Below are 17175 nucleotides of genomic sequence, written 5' to 3'. Positions count from 1 at the left end.
CGCGGCCATCGGGGGCGCTTGGAATGTGAGATGAGCAAGGGACAGGGGACAGCAGTGCCGTGTGTCCACACCTGAGCCGTCGGACGGTCGCTTCCCTCCCTCCGGGGCTCGGGCGCCACGCTCACCCCGGCCACCGTGCAGCCTCACGTCTGCCCCGCGGGCCACGTCGGCGCCCGTGAGCACCGCGCACGAGACGCCGCAGCCGAGAGTCTGGGGCGCGTGGGCAGGGCACCGGGTTTATCAAAAGCCACTTTCTGTAAAGGTCGAGCCATTTGTTCCAGAGGACATGTTTCTTTTGAATTGTAAAGATGGACGATCCCGTTGGTTAGAAGTTAATTTAGTAAACAGCCGAATAAGCCTGCACCCTTATGTCAGAGCAGTCATCATGCGATAGATTAAAAGTAACAGAGGTGGTGTGGAGGTCCAGGCGGTCTGGGCCCCTAAGGGGAGATCACACACACCCCGGGCTAGATGACGTTCCTGGTGGAACTAGCCAGTGACGCTGTGTCCTGGAAGCGGGGTGGCCGTAGAGGCACCTGCCCTCCTGTGTGTTAAGGCTGTGGGTCTCCACTCCGAATACGTCATCTCTGACCCGGTGTTGAAACACGGAACATTTACAGACATTTTCAGGGTTCGGAAAAATGCGGTTCTCCTCAACCAGCTGTTTTACTATGATTTTATTCGGTTTTGTGATGTGAGTCATCCTGATACTTGGTCTGAGACCCACAAGAACAAAGATTCTGACATTAGGAAAAATACATTTTTTCCCCCTTCTAAAGTAAAACTTCATGGTTTCCTTTAGATACAGCTAGATCCTGAAGAGATTACTAAAATGTAATGTTATTGTAAATTTTCATTTGTTGCCTCAAAGGGTTGATCTGTTTGGAAAATATTGACGTTATCTCAAGTCATTAACTGTATATGTCCAAGTAGTTCGGCAGTTTCCTCTCTATGGGAGACTTTAGGAAAAAATCATGAGAATAATCACGACCCGATTTGCAGGAGGTGAACTATGCACACGCGAGGAAGAGGGTCCGTTTGCTGGAGACCAGGCTCTGACGTAGCGGTCGGCACCTTTTAGACACACCGCGTCCAGGTTCCAGCTCGCGCCCCCCCCCCCACTGGTGTGCTGTGTGTGCACAGTGGGGCGAGGACGAGAAGATGGGGTGCTCCCGTGGCAGGACGTGGAAGGGCAGAGCCACAGTCATGTGACTCGATGGTTCCCACAGGTTCCCGTAAAAGCATTCCACTTTATTATTATTATTTCTAAGTAACAGCTGGATACGGTAATTTGAAAACAGTGTGCTATGTACCTTAGAAAGTACTCCTGGGTATCAGGGTGGTGTGTCTTTGCATGAGTTACTCCTGTTCTAATATCAATCACATCACAGCATGAGTGATTAAAAATTACTGGCATAACATTTATAAAATTATAATTATAGCAGAGCCATTGCTAATTAGATACATGAAACAGTCTATACTTTGGGATAAAGGAAGTTTGTATAACTATTTTAAAATATAAATGGTGGCTTTCGCGTTAGGTCATTTACTAGAGTATTTGCGTTAAGAGTGAGTTTGGTTCTCGTTGAAGCCGCCGGTGATTTTCCTCTGTCCAAGTGAGCGTCGAGGAGAACGGGGCTGGGGGAGACCGCCGGAGCCTCGGAGCCCCGTGCCGGCCGTTCGGTGTGCCAGGGCAGCAGGCCACGTGGCCTCTTCTGCACAGCCGCTGGTTTCCCGCTCGCCTGGCCCATTTCCCAGGCGCCACCTGCACGTCGGAATTCTCCGCCACCGCGTGCGGCTGTCAGTGACCCCTTACGTGTTTGTTTCTGGGTGCCCGACCTGCAGTCCTACCTTTGGAAGCGAAATGATTTTACTGTATTTTCTCTTCTTTTGACTCCCCTCTCGTCCTCGGAGCCACTTAGCAAAGCGCGCACACAGAATCGGTGCCAGACAGGTGTTGGTGACTGCGGCCTCGGGCTTCGTCTGGGCGGGGTTTGTGTCTCGGCCACCATGACCTTCTGCTTGTCCCCTAGGCACACAAGCCAACGGTCTGGACTTCCCGAAGCAGCCCGTGCCCGTCGGAGGCGCGATCTCAACCGCCCAGGCCCAGGCCTTCTTCGGACACCTGCATCAGGTAGGGCGGCCTGTGCCGCCGTGAGCGTGACCGGGTGGCGGGGACGTGGGTGCTGGGGCCAGGGCGGGGCGGGGTCGGCATGGGGCCCTTCTGAACATGGAGCTTGTTGCGTTGACTTAGCCTGGTGCCGATCGCGTCTGATCGTGTCCTTCCGAATGGCTGCTGTAGAGTTCTCTAGTCGACGGTATAGTTGTCATCAGCCGTGTGAAAATAAACACCTTCTCGTTTCGCGTGGACTGAGTACGACAGCCGGGTTGCTGTCGCGAGTGTGCCTCTGGTGGCCCTCTGGAGGCAGTAGATGACAGGCACCCGCGATGACGTGGGCTCGCAGCTCGGGTCGCTGTCGCCCCGCTTCAGTGTGGGCCGCGCGGCCAGAACCTTCGCTCGACTGTCTCTGTGGTTTTACCTCAGTCACGATGTTTCTGGGTAGAAGCTTCCTGAGGAGCAGGCTACTTACAAGCCTTAAAGTTTCTCCTCAGAGATCATTTACTAATGACAAGGAGGAAGGAAAGCCACCTTCTCAGTGGACAAATTTGCAACACTACTTTGGTCAAATGTAATACCACAGTGGGACAAGATGCTGTCTCATGTCTTCTGCTCTTGTCAGAAACGCAACTTGAACCCAATCGTGAGGACAAAGACAAACCCAAATCGAGGGGCCCTCTATGAAATAACTGGTCTCTGTTCTTCAAACATGTCAGTTTCACGAGAGACTAAGATAGGCTGAGGAATCATTCCAGGATGCAGAAGATTAAACAGACGTGACAGCTAAACTCAAGGTGTGAGCTTGATTGCAGATGAGAAAAACAGCAACTCTGTCTCCTTTTCTCCTTTGTCCCTGAGACTCTTTCCTGTGGCCCTCGGCTGACTTCTCAGCCGCGGCCTCAGACGCGTTACCGTTTCAAGCAGTCCTCCCCTTGCGCTGCACCCGAGATGTGCTCCCCGGAAATCTCTGGATTTTTTGTCTGGGTTTTATTTTTGAGGGTTCTTATCTGCTAATGGGACCATCAGGTTTTTTGTTTTAACTTGAGGTTAAATTGGCACAATGACATAGTTTTCAGGCCTGCCACGTCGTGACTCAGTGGCCGCCTTTCCCCAGTCGGCCCCCTTTCCCGCTGGTGACCGCCGGTGTGCTCTCAGCATCCGTGCGCCTCTTTGGGGTCTGTCAGTGTTAACTAAAGGACGTAGCGATCAGTAAACGTTTAGCTCCGAACTCTGTACTGATCTCCGTCTCATCACTAGAATTTAACTTCGAGAAATCTCGATGCTTTGTGATATATCCAGAATGGAACTCGCAGCTTCCTGGTAATGACCCTCCATTTTCCCAGGCTCCCAGATTTGAACCCGGAGTAAGTCACGACGTCCTCCTCCTCCCGTACCGCACCCGTGTCGGGACCCTGTGCACAGTCACTGCAGCGCCTCCTGCAGCCCCGCCTGTGACCCCCAGCCACTGCTCCTGCTCCGGCCCCGCCCAGCCTGCCGCAGCGTGGGCTCCCTCCCGCCCTGCTCGCTCCCTCCTTGGTTTTAGGACATCGGCACGTCTGAAGAATGCAAACTGTTATTTCGTTCAGTGTTTTTCCACTTGAGTTTGTCTGATGTTTCGTCACGATTAGATTCAGGTTTCTCTTTCGATAGGAATACCACATGAATGATGCTCTTCCCAGTGCATCGTGGCCGTAGGCACATGCGTCCTCACTGGTAGCTGTAACTGTGATCACTTGTCTTCCGTGTTTCCCCAGAATAAAGTTACTATTTGACCCTTTGTAATTAATAAAGATCTGTGGAGAAGTTGATGAGAATATGTAAATACCAGGCTACCCTCACCCGCCCCTGGTAGCGCATCCATTGATGATGCTCGCTTGCATCAGTTGTTAGTATGGTTTCCAGGTGATGATCCTTACTTTATTATAACCATGGTTTGAACTTTTTGAATGTATGAAGTGTGAGTCTTAAATGTTATGGCACACTTTCATGTTTGGTTTATATAGGGCAGAGTATTTCAGCCAGGGGTTTTGAGTTACTACTATAAATGTTTTAGGGACCTGACTGTGTAGGTGTGTACATATGTACACATGGAAACTTTGAAATTAGAATGAGTAGATGATTCTGCTATTAATACTGATAAAAACGTAAGTAGCGTGTTCTTATGTGGTCTTTAACGCAAAGCAGAAAGTGAATTAAGTTTTTAGAACCCGAGTACCCTAGCGTACAAGCAGAGCGTCACATGAGGAAGGCCTAGCACAGGGTGGCGTGCCCGAGGATGCTCGTTTCGTGTGGCAAAACAGCTTCAAAACAGGAAGCCAGCAGCGTTTTCGGCGGGAGGCGGAGTGGTCGTGAGCAGCCGGTACAGTGTTGCCCCGTAAGGTCAGCCCCTTAGTAGTCTGTGTCCTAGCTCCGTGCATCCACTCCGTCCAGGCTCTCGGAGCACTTGACGACCTCTAGTCGTGGACGTCGGCAGTGTTAGACTAACTTCCCCTGGTCACTTGCAGGTCCAGCTCGCTGGGACAAGTTTACAGGCTGCTGCTCAGTCGCTAAATGTACAGGTAAGCTGGGGCATGGGATTACAAAGCCATTTTCCTACTTTTTCCCATATTTTTCTAATTTTTCATAATGAGCATGCAGTAATTTTACAGTAGGAAATATGTAGGTATATTACATTTTTTTATTACTGATTCTCACGAAGATCCAAATAATGATAATCATTGCCATAAATGAAGATGACTTTAAATTACGCTGCCGTGTGTGACCAAAGGTGACCAGAAAAGTCTGCTTTCAGCGTTGTGTATGTGAGCCCAGGAAAGGTGTTTCTAACTTACACAGCTGCAGCACCACCCGACACAAAGCCAGATGATGCCGTCAATGCCCCTTCGTTTCCAAATGTCTCCTGGGTCATGTTCACGGCGTAGGGAAGCGTGGAAGCACAGAGGACTCGCCCGACGGAGACGGGTCTTAGGTTTGCACTCCGGTCCTGCCAGCCGCGTGACCTTTGGCCAGTGACCGCGTCTCCTGGGCGCCGGTCCTCGTCTGGGTTTAGGTGGGAAGGCTTGGCGGATTGCCAGGGTTCCTCACCGCTCTGAAACGTGTGAGTCTAAGGGTCGGGACGAAACCTGCTCTTAGATACCCGTGTGCTTCAGACAGTCAAAATTTTAAAACAAAACGTGAATCTGGCTGCACTGCTTCTGCAGAGCACATGGCAGATCACGCCAAGTTCAAGTGTTACGCGTGACCCCTTACCCTTTCGGTCGGCCGGCCGCCCCCTTTCATCAGAGTGTTTGGGTGACTAACAGTGAAGAGGGAAAACAGTATTCTGGGTGACGGGCTTCGGCGTCGCTAATGACTCGCGGCCGCGGGCTGAGCATTCCGTGAAACCCAGTGGAACACGGGGCTGGCAGCACATGGAAACGAGGAGAGGAGAGGAGATAACGTGACCTTCCTTTCCGAGGGAGAGGAGGCGGAAAATTGCCTCGGTTGCCATGGTAAACTTTCATCCCTTGGAGAGATGTTGGCAAACAGGCTGCGTCTCCAGTACAGTGTTTACAGCCCTGCACTGTAATTATCTCTCACTGACTGGCAGAATTAATCAGAGCCTTTATGTTAATTAGCCTCGCTGCAGTCCCCAAAACAGGTGGTGGGAAATATGCAAATCTATGCAGAATCTTAATGCTCTGCATAACCCGTGTTGATTACCATAAAATTGCCTCCCAGTGCCCCATCCAGGAGTGCGCTCTCTATCCCTCCTGACTGCAGCGTTTCCCCTCTAACCTGTGTGTCACCTGACGAGAGATGCTGGATTTACAGGTCTGAACGCTAGAGGAAGAGTTCTGGGGGTCAGGCAGCCGCTCTCGGAGACGGCGTGCAGGTTTCACACTGACCACCAGCTGCGCGTCACCGTGCGGGGCCGGAGCGTCTCCTGCAGAAAGGGTTGGAAGTGGGCTGTTCCCTTATTCCTTATTTCCAAACTTGAGAATTTGGGCTAATTCCGTTTATTTGTGGAGAACCAAATTATTTTTTTCTTCTTAAAAATTATAATTGCAGCTTTGCCGTCATTGGAACAAAAAATATAACAGCATAATATCTAAAAATAGGAAAATGCAAAGGTTTATAAGAAGTAGTGAAACCAGAAAACTCGTGACTGAATAAATTCATGTTTTAAGTCATTTTTGAAATATGGAGTTATTAGCACCTTTTAATCAACTGTTCGAAATCTCTTTACACCCACCCCTACCTCAGTCTAAACCTAATGAAGAATCTGGGGATTCCCAGCAGCCAAGCCAGCCTTCCCAGCAGCCCTCAGTGCAGGCGGCCCTCCCCCAGACCCAGCTTATGCTGGCCGGAGGACAGATAACCGGGGTAAGTGTCCCCTCAGAGGGCCGTCCTGCCCTTTCTCTGCGTCAGACCCTCCATCGCGGTCTCTGCGGCGGCCGAGCGCAGCGTGGCCGTGCCGGCCCGGTCGCGCCTTCGCGGAGCTCCCCACAGTGCCGCGCTCATGAGCAGTCCTCCTTGTCTGAAGTGGCACATGCCCCGGTGAACGGAGGGCTCGTCACACCCCCGTCTCCGCTGCCGCTCGCTCGTGGAGTGGAGGCTCCTGGGCCCGAGTCCCTTACACTGTCCGTTTGGGGTCGTGATGTCACTGCAGAGTAGAAGTTTCAGAGCCGATTTTGCAGTCCCTACAAAAGAGACATTTTAAGCTACTGTGTGATGCCCTGAACTGCCCTGGGTCTGCGGCGTTCGTCTGGGCGGATAGCTTCACCACCCGCCGGCCCCCCGCCTCAGGGTTCCCCCAGTTACATGGAGGTGTTGATACCTGCGCAGAAATGTTATTATAAACATCAGGAGTGACAATGTGTGTGAAACTCATAGAACAGTGCTTGGCACGTGGCATTAATAAATGTGATTTATATTTGTTGGTAATAAATTGGCCTGTGTGAATATATTGAGCTTTTAACCTCTCAACCTCTTTGCTCTAAATGCCATTCAGGATATTTTTCCAGGGCTGAAAATTTGCCTGTGAAGTTACCTTGGGGTGGCAGGGATTGGGGAGTCTTAAGGAAGAGGTTTTCGTTATTCAGTTCACATCACACCAACCCACAAACGTTTTTATAGCCTTTGTTTCATTTAAGTGTGTTTTGGCAGTGGAACCTTCTTTTATGAATTATTGCAAAATTATTTACAAAATCCCATTAGTAGAGATTAATATGTTTATGTGTTGTATAAAATATGTATGAACGGATATCTGAAGAGTATTGAGTTTTTGAATAGTTTGATTTTGATTCTTCTGTCTCTGAGACACTCATCGTACCAGACCCTCTTAGGAGGAGATGAGCCGCCTGGTGACTGTACTTAGGCTTCCGATGTCTTGATTGATCAGATCAGGGCACCGCCCGAAAGGCGGGACCACTCCTTACCTTAATGTGCTTGGATGAGCGGCATTATGAAGGGAAGTTTAAGTCTGCTCTGAGGATGTTCTGTGTCACCGTTTGAGTTTTGTTTTGGGTGACAAGTGTCTGCAGTGGTAGGAGGCCCCTGGGATCCCAGGTTGATGTGGCAGGGCCCCCGTTAGACCTGGACACTAGGACTCCTTCATGTGGGACGTGGGGACCCGATGCTCTCGACGACGGAGCAGACCGTGCCGGGGGCGGAGCTGTGAGGAGCCGGGGAAGGACACAGCGGAGCTCGTGTTCTTTAGTCGTGTCCGAGGGCGTGACGGGGGAGGGGGCGTGTGGCAGGGAGTCCCGCGGGTGCGGAGTGGCCGGCCTTGTCGGGGCTTCCGCCTCGGGCCCGGCGCCCCGTCCCCCCGGCCGCCTGCCTGGCCCCTTGCGCTTCTGCCGCGTGTGCGTTTCTTCTCGCGTCCTGGGGGCACGGACCCCTCGTCCTCGTGTGCTGGTTCGTGGCTTTCTTACCTGGCCGCGGGCCGTGGGCGAGTCCAGAATGAGGAGCAGGGGTCCCGCGCAGGGCTCCCGCCGGGGGCTCCGCGCCGCCCGCGCCCCGCCCGCTGACGTGTCCGGTTCCGCCTAGCTCACGCTGACGCCGGCCCAGCAACAGCTGCTGCTGCAGCAGGCGCAGGCGCAGGCGCAGCTGCTGGCCGCCGCGGTGCAGCAGCACTCCGCCGGCCAGCAGCACGGCAACGCCGGGGCCACCATCTCCGCCTCTGCCGCCACGCCCATGACGCAGATCCCCCTGTCGCAGCCCATACAGATCGCACAGGTGAGTGGGCGCCTCCGCTGCCGGTCCTGGGGGTCCCCGACGGGCAGGACAGGGTGGAGCCTCCTGCCCCTGACCTAGAAACAGCACGGCCTTCGCTCGTTTGCGTCGGGATCGCAAACACACAAGTGATGATTTGAATAACTGACTGTTTACATTAAGTGACAATTCTTAACTAATTAGCTGGCGTATTTTTGAGGCAGAGGATTACTGTATTTATTTTAATTGGCTAATTATGGCAGGCCCGGGTGTTTCCTGTGCCCTGCGGTGAGTGTCGCCGCCGGTGTGAGTCGGTGAGGCGTCTCCGCCACACCGAGTAGCTTTGTGCAGAGCTGCGCTAGGATGTTATTTGGTTTCAGTTTTCACAGTTTAGGGCAAAGTGTCCAGAGATGATAAAATTTATATGAGCGGCATAGACAGCACCGCGAAGGAGGAAAGGTACATGAAACCCTTCCCCTCGGGGAGAGGGCGAGGGCCAGTGGCCACACCGGTCAGGCCTGCACAGCGTTATGCGGCTCTGGTCCTGGACGGCTGCCTGCATCGCCCCCCCACCCGAGACGCAGGAGTGGACTTCAGCGTAGCTGGCGTTTGCCTTGACATTGAAAAAGAACCAATTAATTGTAAGAGTAAGCATCAGATATCAGACCGATCTTTTATGACTGTTGATACAGTCATTATCAAGATGATGTTTTTATTTTGGCCACTTTCTTTGTCACCAAATGTTTTTAGTGTCAAAGCTGCGAAACCCTATGTCGATATTATTTTAATAAGATAATACGCATGCAGGCACATTGCAAACTAAAAAACACTGGGCCAGGCCAGTGTAAGGTGCTGTTGATACGGATCAGATTTTTATATGGATACATTTAAAAATTTTTACATTGATTTCTCAGTTGAATTAGGCTGATGCCAAATTTCATGAATCGTCATAGATCTTTTAATGTATTCATGCAAATTCAGACAGAACACTCTCGGTAGTTGATTGAGGGAAACGAATCAACTATTTAAAAACTCAACATTCTCTTCTCACTTGATTTTTAAAACCCATATTGGTCTCTACATGCTAAAAACACAGCCATTATCATTTATTTTGTGAGAATTTTAAATAATTATTGAAAATTTGGCCCAGTGTCAGTCCAAGACACAGCACATGCCGACACACAGCACATCGAGGAGGCCCCAGGTGTCCTCGGCCGCTCTGTGGCCCGCCCGGAGCGCGCCCCGGCCGGAAGTTCCCAGCGTGTGAAGCGGGATTCGGGTTTACTCGGGCGTGACGCGCGGGAACCACCGTGCCCGGGAGCCGTGCGTGAGCGTGCGCGCAGACGCTGCGACCCCTGTCCCAAATCTGGCTTTGCAGGACCTGCAGCAGCTCCAGCAGCTCCAGCAGCAGAGCCTCAGCCTGCAGCAGTTCGTGCTGGTCCACCCGACCACCAGCCTGCAGCCGGCCCAGCTCGTCATCTCGCAGCCGCCCCAGGGCCAGCAGGGTGAGCCCGGTCTCCTGCCCTGTGCTAGGGCGGCCTTTTTATTGCATGTTGTTTACCTTTATACTCAGTATTCATTTAAGAAAAATATTTTTTTTGTCATGATACCACGTTATTGAAGGCAGTCCTTCACTGTCATTCATCCTTTTCATCACCTAGGAGGAGCCCGGAGTTTGGCCAAAAGTCCAGAATCCTTCAACATGCTAAACACAAATTGGATAAATTGCTTCTAGCATTTTGATCACTTTTTGTGGAAATGTATTCAAAGAATGTGGGCTGGGCGCTGGAAGTACATGCTTTTAACAGTAATTTGTCATCTTTTAAAGTTTGAGAAAGAGAGGGCGTTATATTAGAAATTGCACACATTTTAAACACATCTCTTATGAAAACATCCTTTGGCCTTTTAGTGGTAAACACGATTTCATCGGCAGTAAGCCCAGTCGTGTTTTTAACACTGGTTGGTGGAATCCGTGCAGAGGTGTCGAGCCTTCAACCCAAGGGACAGTCATGCTTCTCTACCGGCTCCTCCTCATGTCTGGCTTTAGCCTTTTTTTTTCCTTGATAATTCATTCCAAAATCTTTTGTTGTGTGAATACCTGTTTTACTTAAAGGCCAGCCCACTCCTTTTGTGAGCGAGACGATTCTCTCTCTGGTCCAGCGTGTGCTGGCTGTCTCTGATGACATGTCAGTCTCAGTTTATCGTTTCGTATCCCTTTTTTTTTTTTTTTTTTTTACCGTATGTTCAGAGAAGTCGTTAACATTCCTGGCATAACGTGTTCGTGTTTTTCAGGTCTCCTGCAGGCGCAAAACCTTTTAACGCAACTACCTCAGCAAAGCCAAGCCAACCTCCTGCAGCCGCAGCCGACCGTCACCCTCAGCTCCCAGGTCAGGAATTAAACACACACATTCACATACACAAAACCCCACGACACCCTAATAAAAATAATCCAAGCAGTGTTCAAAAACTGACCCCAAATTCAAAGCTAGGCTTATCAGCCAGATAAAACAACGCTGCCCGGTTGATGTCTGTTGAAAACCTTCGGGGCGCCCCGTCCGCCCCCCTCGGTGTCCCGGGGAATACCAGGGTCAGTGGCAAGGGAGTAACAGCCTTCGGCCGTGGGAGCCCAGCCCGCCCCTTGAACTAGAAGCCTCGTGCCCCACCCAGCCCCGCCCACTCCGCCCTCTGGCCTCTGTGTTTTCATTCCTCTCAACTTTCAGGTGTTGCTTTAGCTCATTCCTACAAGAATTTCACTGTAAAAATCCAAGGGGCTGGGCATCTGGAAGGCTAAGCTTCAGACCTCGTCCTCCTCCTCTGGCTGTGGCTTTGAGTATGTCGTTTCACTTCCGGGTCTGCGTTTCCTCGTCTGTTGATTCGGTGACAGAACTGACTGATCCTGAGTCCCCCTTCCAGCTCCGGCTGTGGCTGAAATCACGGGAGTTTTCACTTGATATTAACACAGTACCACATTTGACAGAATTTAGCATCTGGCTATGATGATAACTCTTGCAGACTAGAAGCAGAAGGTAATGTTCTTCACCTGGTTAAAGGCATCTCCCCGAAGAGCCCAGCATGGCAAAGACTGAACACGTCCCCTGCTCGGGTCAGGGCTAAGGCAGAAGCGTCCACGCCGCTGCTTCCCGAGCACCGCACTGAAGGTCCGAGCAGTGCAAAAAAAGACGAGGAAAAGAAATAAGGGATGCCCAGATTAGAAAAGGAGTAACACTGCCCCGATCGCTAGATAACATGATTGTGTGTATAGAAAATCCTAAGGAAGTTACCGAAAAGGCTGGTGGAGTGAATAGGTGACTTCAGCAAGTATGCAGGCTACAAAGTCAGTATATGAAACTCAGTGTACTCACAATGATCATTTGGAAATTTAAAGTTTGTAGTATGTTGGGGTCAACTTAGGTGAGACCTATACAGTGGAAACTGCGAAGTATTGCTGAAGTTAAAGACCTAAATTAATGGAGAGATACAATGTGTTCATGAATCAGAAGACTTAAGCTGTTAAAATGTGAGTTCTCTCCAAACTGACCTGTAGCTTCTTCGCAGTTCAAATCAATACCCAGCTGTTTTTTCTTTTTTTTTTAATTTAGAAATTTGCTTGCCATTTCTAACATTTATATGGAATTGTGGAGGACTAGAGTAGCCAGACCATTTTGAAAAATAAGAAAGTCGAAGGACTACTTTTGTCTAGGATTACCGTAAAGCACGGTACTGAAGGCTGGGGTCCTGACGCACGCACACTAGTGGACGGGGATGGGGGTCCGTGGGCGCGCCCGGGCCGGCCGATTGTCCTCGTGGGCAGCAGGGGACGGGGATGGGGGTCCGTGGGCGCGTCTGGGCCGGCCGATTATGTGTGCAGGTGCCAGAGGGTTTAAGTGGGAAACAAGTCTTCTCACCAGACGGGGCTGAAACGATTGGCTGGCTGTGTAAAGGCAGGAACCTTGATCCAATCACACAATATGCACAGCTTAATTTGGAGTGAGTTGTAGACCTCAGTTTCTAAAAGAAAACTTAGGGGAAATCTGTGTGTCCTTGGGTAAGGTAAGGAGTTCTTAAATGGTACTCAAAAAGCACTAACTTAAAAGGAAAAAATGTATTAATTTTATAAAAATTAAAAGCTTTTGTTAAAAGAATAAAAAGAAAAGCCACAGGCTGGAAGAAAATATTCTGAAAACTCATATCTGATAACAGACTTGTGTCCATATGAAGAATTCACACAACTCAGTGATAAGGCAGCCTGATTTTTTTTTTTTTTAAAAAAGAGGGGTGTGCAAAACGTCCGAAGAGACTTCACCAAAGAAGGTGTGTGAACGCCCAGTGAGCGCGTGCGGAGATGCTCAGAGCCCTCAGTCATCGCGGAATGCGCACGAAGTGTCACCGCACAGCCGCGGAAGGGGGACTTGACGGGGGGGCACCGCCCGGCGTGGCGCGGGGCCGCGGCGGGAGACGGCGCGCCAGCGTCCTGTCAGGCACGCGCGCACCTTGCGGCCCCCAGCGCCAGCCGGGGGCACGCGCCCACTCACACACCTGTGCACGGGCGTCCGTAGCAGTTCTGTCGATGGTCACCTCAAACTGCAAACGACCTGAACGTCCATCAGCCGGCGAACAGACCACGTGGAGCTTGGCGTGTCCGTGTGACGGAGCGCCGCCGGCCCCAGCGGGACGCGCGCTCCAGCACGGGGGGACCACGCGGCACCGCGGACGGGGCGCGCTGAGGGGAAGAAGCCGCACGTGAGCCACGGCCTGCCATGTGAACCCCCCCGCGTGGCACGGTAGACCGGGCAGAGCAGTAGGGACAGAAGTCCTGCCAGCCGTGGCAGGGGCCGGGGCTGGACGGCAGGGAGGGCACAGGGACCCTCTGGGGGTGAGGGACGTGCTCCGAGCTCAGCTCCACTCAGCGGTCAGAACACAGCAGACCGCACGCTCTGGAGCAAAGGTGCTGAATACAAAAACTGGGTGGGAGCTTTGAAAGGCGCCGGCACCAGCGGTCCCCGGCCCCCAGGCCCTGCACGCGGTGGCATTACGGTGGTCTCCTGCCTCCGGCATGCCGAGTTCCACTCTGCCGTCTTGAGATCCGGCCCAGACCAGCCCGCGGTTTCCAGAGCTGGGGGCCCGTATCTGCAGCCACCCGCTACAGCGACAGGAGCTCTTGGTAGTCCACTGCCTGCGGGCGGGCTGCTCTCAGCCGGGAGGTGAGGCGACAGTCTGGAAGTCGGGACTCGCCGCCTCTCCGTCGTCGCCCTGGGAGTCCACGGCTGGTGCTGGTTTGGGCCCCTCCACCACGAGGGCCAGGTTGAAAATCAGTGTCACTACGTCCTAGAGGTGGGCTTGGTCGTCTTCATTGAAGCAGGTTGATGGGAGGAGCTCGCCCCAGGGGTGGGCCCGCGAGTGCCTGCCGCGTCATTTTCTGGGCCCGTTAATTCTTAATTCTGTTGGAGAAAGCGTGTCACCGACAAGGTCCGAGAGGGATACGTGACCCACTTACAAGAGGAAGATTCGCAGCCACAGTCTCATCTATAGTCATGGCCTGTGATCTCTTACCTGGGTCACCGTTCACAGGATGGGGCCACCGAGGAATTGGGGCACAGTCAGGGCAGCACCCCGCTGGGCAGCACCCGCTGGCGCTCCTCAGAGCGCTCTGCTCAGGCTTGTGTGCGTGTCATCGCGAAGTTGAGTGTTTTCCTTTCCAAGAAAGAAAGATTGTACTCTCCTGTCCCCAAGTAAACTTTGGATGGATTTCAGTAATTATCTAAGGATACGTAGAAGCTAGCAGAATATTAGAAGAACTTTTATCCGAGTTAAAAATAGATGAAAGCGCTCTCGGATCGGAAGCAGCAGGTATCGGAAGGGGGAGAAGGCCCGCCCCGTGGTCACTTACAGCTTTCGCGCACGCGCACTGAGCAGGAAAAGGAGAGAGACCGTGGGAAATACTGGCACCACCGGAAGCTCAACCCGTGACATGGGCTGAGCTCGCTAAGGCTAAGGGTGTCATTAACATGTAGTTTCGGATATAAATCTAATCCAAATCAAAGGAAACAGGTAATCGCACGTGGAAATGTTGACTCCGAATAATGAGAGAAATGCAAGCTAAGGCAATAGTGAAGTGCCATTTACCCCCTGAATTAGCAAAACACTATGCTGTGGATCAGAAGACATGAAGTTGTCCATGGTGTACCCTTTGTCCAGTTATGGAAAGTCCTCTCTGAAGTCAGCTCCGAGAACTAAATACAAGGGTGGAAAAAGAACTCCCCGTGCAAAGTGTTTTTCCATTGTGATATAAACATAAGCCGTCTACTCAATGAAGAAATTGTTAAATAAACAGCAATAAAATTTCCCCGGCCATTCTTTGGAAAGACTAAACACCATTGGAGTAAAAGTTAAAATTTAAGTGAGAAAAGCGGAGTGTAAAATTATGTGTCCTTTAATTACAGTTAACGTTAAAATGTAGGCCTGAAGGAAGCGAGAAGCCTCCAGAAGCGACGGATAAGTTTGGGGCAGCGTTGGCGGTGTGTTCACTGGCGCACGCTGCCCTTCACACTCGGAGAGACGTATACGTTAGGCTCGGGTAGCTGTTTTGTACGTCAGTCAGACCCCAGTGAAAAATAAATTTTCTGCTTTGATTTTGTGCCCTACGGTTTCTTCCAACATCTTAACTGTGTTATAAAAATTATTCTAATCGGTGGGATTAATGCCTTGTTACTGAAAGATTGAAAATTACTTTGTCAGAAACATTTAGAGATTATATAAGTTTAGTGCAACAGATTAAAAACAGAATAGAGGAAAAAATGAAATCTATGGAATAAAATTTGGAATACACAGAAAGTAAGCTATGAAGTTATTTAAACTGTGAGTGATTTTCTTTCCCCCTTAAAGCAGTTTTAATAACTTTGTTATTCTGTTACAAGTTGGAGCTGTGATAGTGGTAAACCAGACAGACAGACAGACATGATCCGTGCTGTTGTGAAACTCATAGTAAGTGGCATGTTTATGCGCTAGATTCCTGAAAATGAAGATTAGTCTATTAAAAGGCAGAAGGTACGCGTTCGGCCCGTCTGAAACCCACACGCGCCGAGTCCCATCCGCGTGTGCTGGGGTCTCTGCCGCAGACTCGCGTCTCGCCCGCGACTGGCGGCAGCGAACGTGACTGCACACGTGGCTCTGTGCCGCGGGCAGCGCCCGCGTCCGTTGCCGCGCGCTCCAGTCGTCAACCCGAGGAGCTCTCTGTACGTTCGTTCTTACCCTGCTGCCGCTTCTCCGACAGCCAGCAACCCCGACGCGCACCATAGCAGCGACCCCCATGCAGACACTCCCGCAGAGCCAGCCCACACCAAAGCGCATCGACACCCCCAGCCTGGAGGAGCCCAGCGACCTCGAGGAGCTGGAGCAGTTCGCCAAGACCTTCAAGCAGAGACGGATCAAACTCGGATTCACTCAGGTAGGGCGGACCCAGCCTTCCCTGGGCTGTCCCTCCTCGCCGGGCCCAGCTGTCGGCGCGTCGCGTCCAAGGATCAGGATGTTTCTTAGCGCGGTTGTTTTTCAGTTTTACACGGGAGCTTTTTCTTAGCTATTTCCTGCATTTATAAGTTTAGACTATTGTATTTTTGGGTTATAGATTTATGATTTAACGTTAGGTTAAAACCTTTAAGATTTCTCCCAGAACACAGGCCTCCAAAATTAAAGTTATTCCAATAAGTGGTGAGAATGTAAAAGATCGGTTTAGGGGATGATACAGTTCTACTGAGAGTTTTGTTATTGGAAGAACGTCTGGTCCTAGATCTTGGTGCCGTATTTGTAAGATTGACAGAGTAAGGGTTACAAGGCCTTTTGTAGCAGCGAAAAGGGGAGACGTTTGAAAGACGTTTGCTTAAAATGGTGTTCTGGGAGAGTCGGGGCGGGGGCAGGGTGACGATGTGCACGTCTGTGCACACGCACACGAGCCCAGACCGGAGCGGATCGATCGCAAGAGGGTCTGTCAGAGACGAAAAATCTAAATAACTTTTTTTAAGATAACTTAACATGGTTTTTAAAGTAGAGTAAGTTTAATGGTTTAAAAGGTGTCTGGGGATAGCATTTTTGTTCCAGGCACTGCTACTGATTTACTTTCTCTCTGATTAAGCTGTCAGAAATAATTCTTCAAAAGCAAGAAAAACATGAAACCGAATGAAATTTATGTAAAATGAAATGCGATCATTAGGTGAAAAAAAATTACCGCAGTGTAGATTGGATTGGATGTTTCCGTGGAATCAGGAAAAACCTCATGTTTTCTTCCAGAGGATATAGTTACTGTTTGAAATTTAAGTCCCCACGTAAATACCGTCCGGGCTGCTTTGTGGGGAGAGCTCGGTCGTGCACCGCCTCTCTGGTAGACCGGAAACCAGGGCGACACCTGCTTGTGTTCTGGGCGACTTTGGGAGCCGACTTCTATTCTTCGTCATCCTTTGGTAGTTTATTCTTACTCAAAATAACTGATTATACATGAGCAACCTAAAATGATTTTTAAAACAGATGTAATTTTAGAGAAAATGCAGTTATGTATTTGTGAGGAGTTGCAGTGATAAAGAAACAAATTATAGTTCAGGAAGATTTGGTACTTTTGAAATGACTTGGCTTGTTCTTAAGAAGAAAGCGAGAGGCAGACAGGATTACGCGGTGACAGGTGGCGGGAGGGCCAGGGGTGTGGCCTGCAGGGCGCCCTTGGCGGCAGCACTCAGGTTCCCAGGAGACTGGCGCCTCCGCGATATGCCAGGAATGTTAAGGCTTTTAACTTCTGTAACCTTTACCCAAACAGAGGCCTGCCTCTCTGTGGCCTCTGACCCACATGTTCCCCATGCCACACCTCCCTCCCCCCCCTC

The 17175-nt window shown here is 50.9% G+C and overlaps 1 protein-coding gene across 7 annotated transcripts in view; it reads left to right on the top strand.

Moving 5' to 3' along the window:
• The window catches only part of POU2F1 (POU class 2 homeobox 1), a 94308-nt gene that overhangs the window by 61520 nt on the left and 15613 nt on the right, over nucleotides 1-17175 (top strand). For 6 of the 7 annotated variants that reach the window (XM_016148547.2, XM_036234697.1, XM_016148545.2 and 3 more), the window contains 7 exons: nucleotides 2034-2134; nucleotides 4624-4677; nucleotides 6365-6484; nucleotides 8150-8338; nucleotides 9693-9819; nucleotides 10607-10701; nucleotides 15585-15758. In XM_016148547.2, coding sequence (XP_016004033.1) covers nucleotides 2034-2134; nucleotides 4624-4677; nucleotides 6365-6484; nucleotides 8150-8338; nucleotides 9693-9819; nucleotides 10607-10701; nucleotides 15585-15758 — 860 coding nt within the window. The remainder of the gene's footprint in view (nucleotides 1-2033; nucleotides 2135-4623; nucleotides 4678-6364; nucleotides 6485-8149; nucleotides 8339-9692; nucleotides 9820-10606; nucleotides 10702-15584; nucleotides 15759-17175) is intronic. The other variant, XM_016148548.2, reaches the window with a different exon arrangement.

Source organism: Rousettus aegyptiacus, unplaced genomic scaffold, assembly GCF_014176215.1.
Source record: "Rousettus aegyptiacus isolate mRouAeg1 unplaced genomic scaffold, mRouAeg1.p scaffold_m13_p_17, whole genome shotgun sequence".
NCBI lineage: Eukaryota > Metazoa > Chordata > Mammalia > Chiroptera > Pteropodidae > Rousettus > Rousettus aegyptiacus.
Note: the sequence above shows the minus strand (reverse complement) of the source record. Positions and strands in the feature narration are given on the sequence as shown.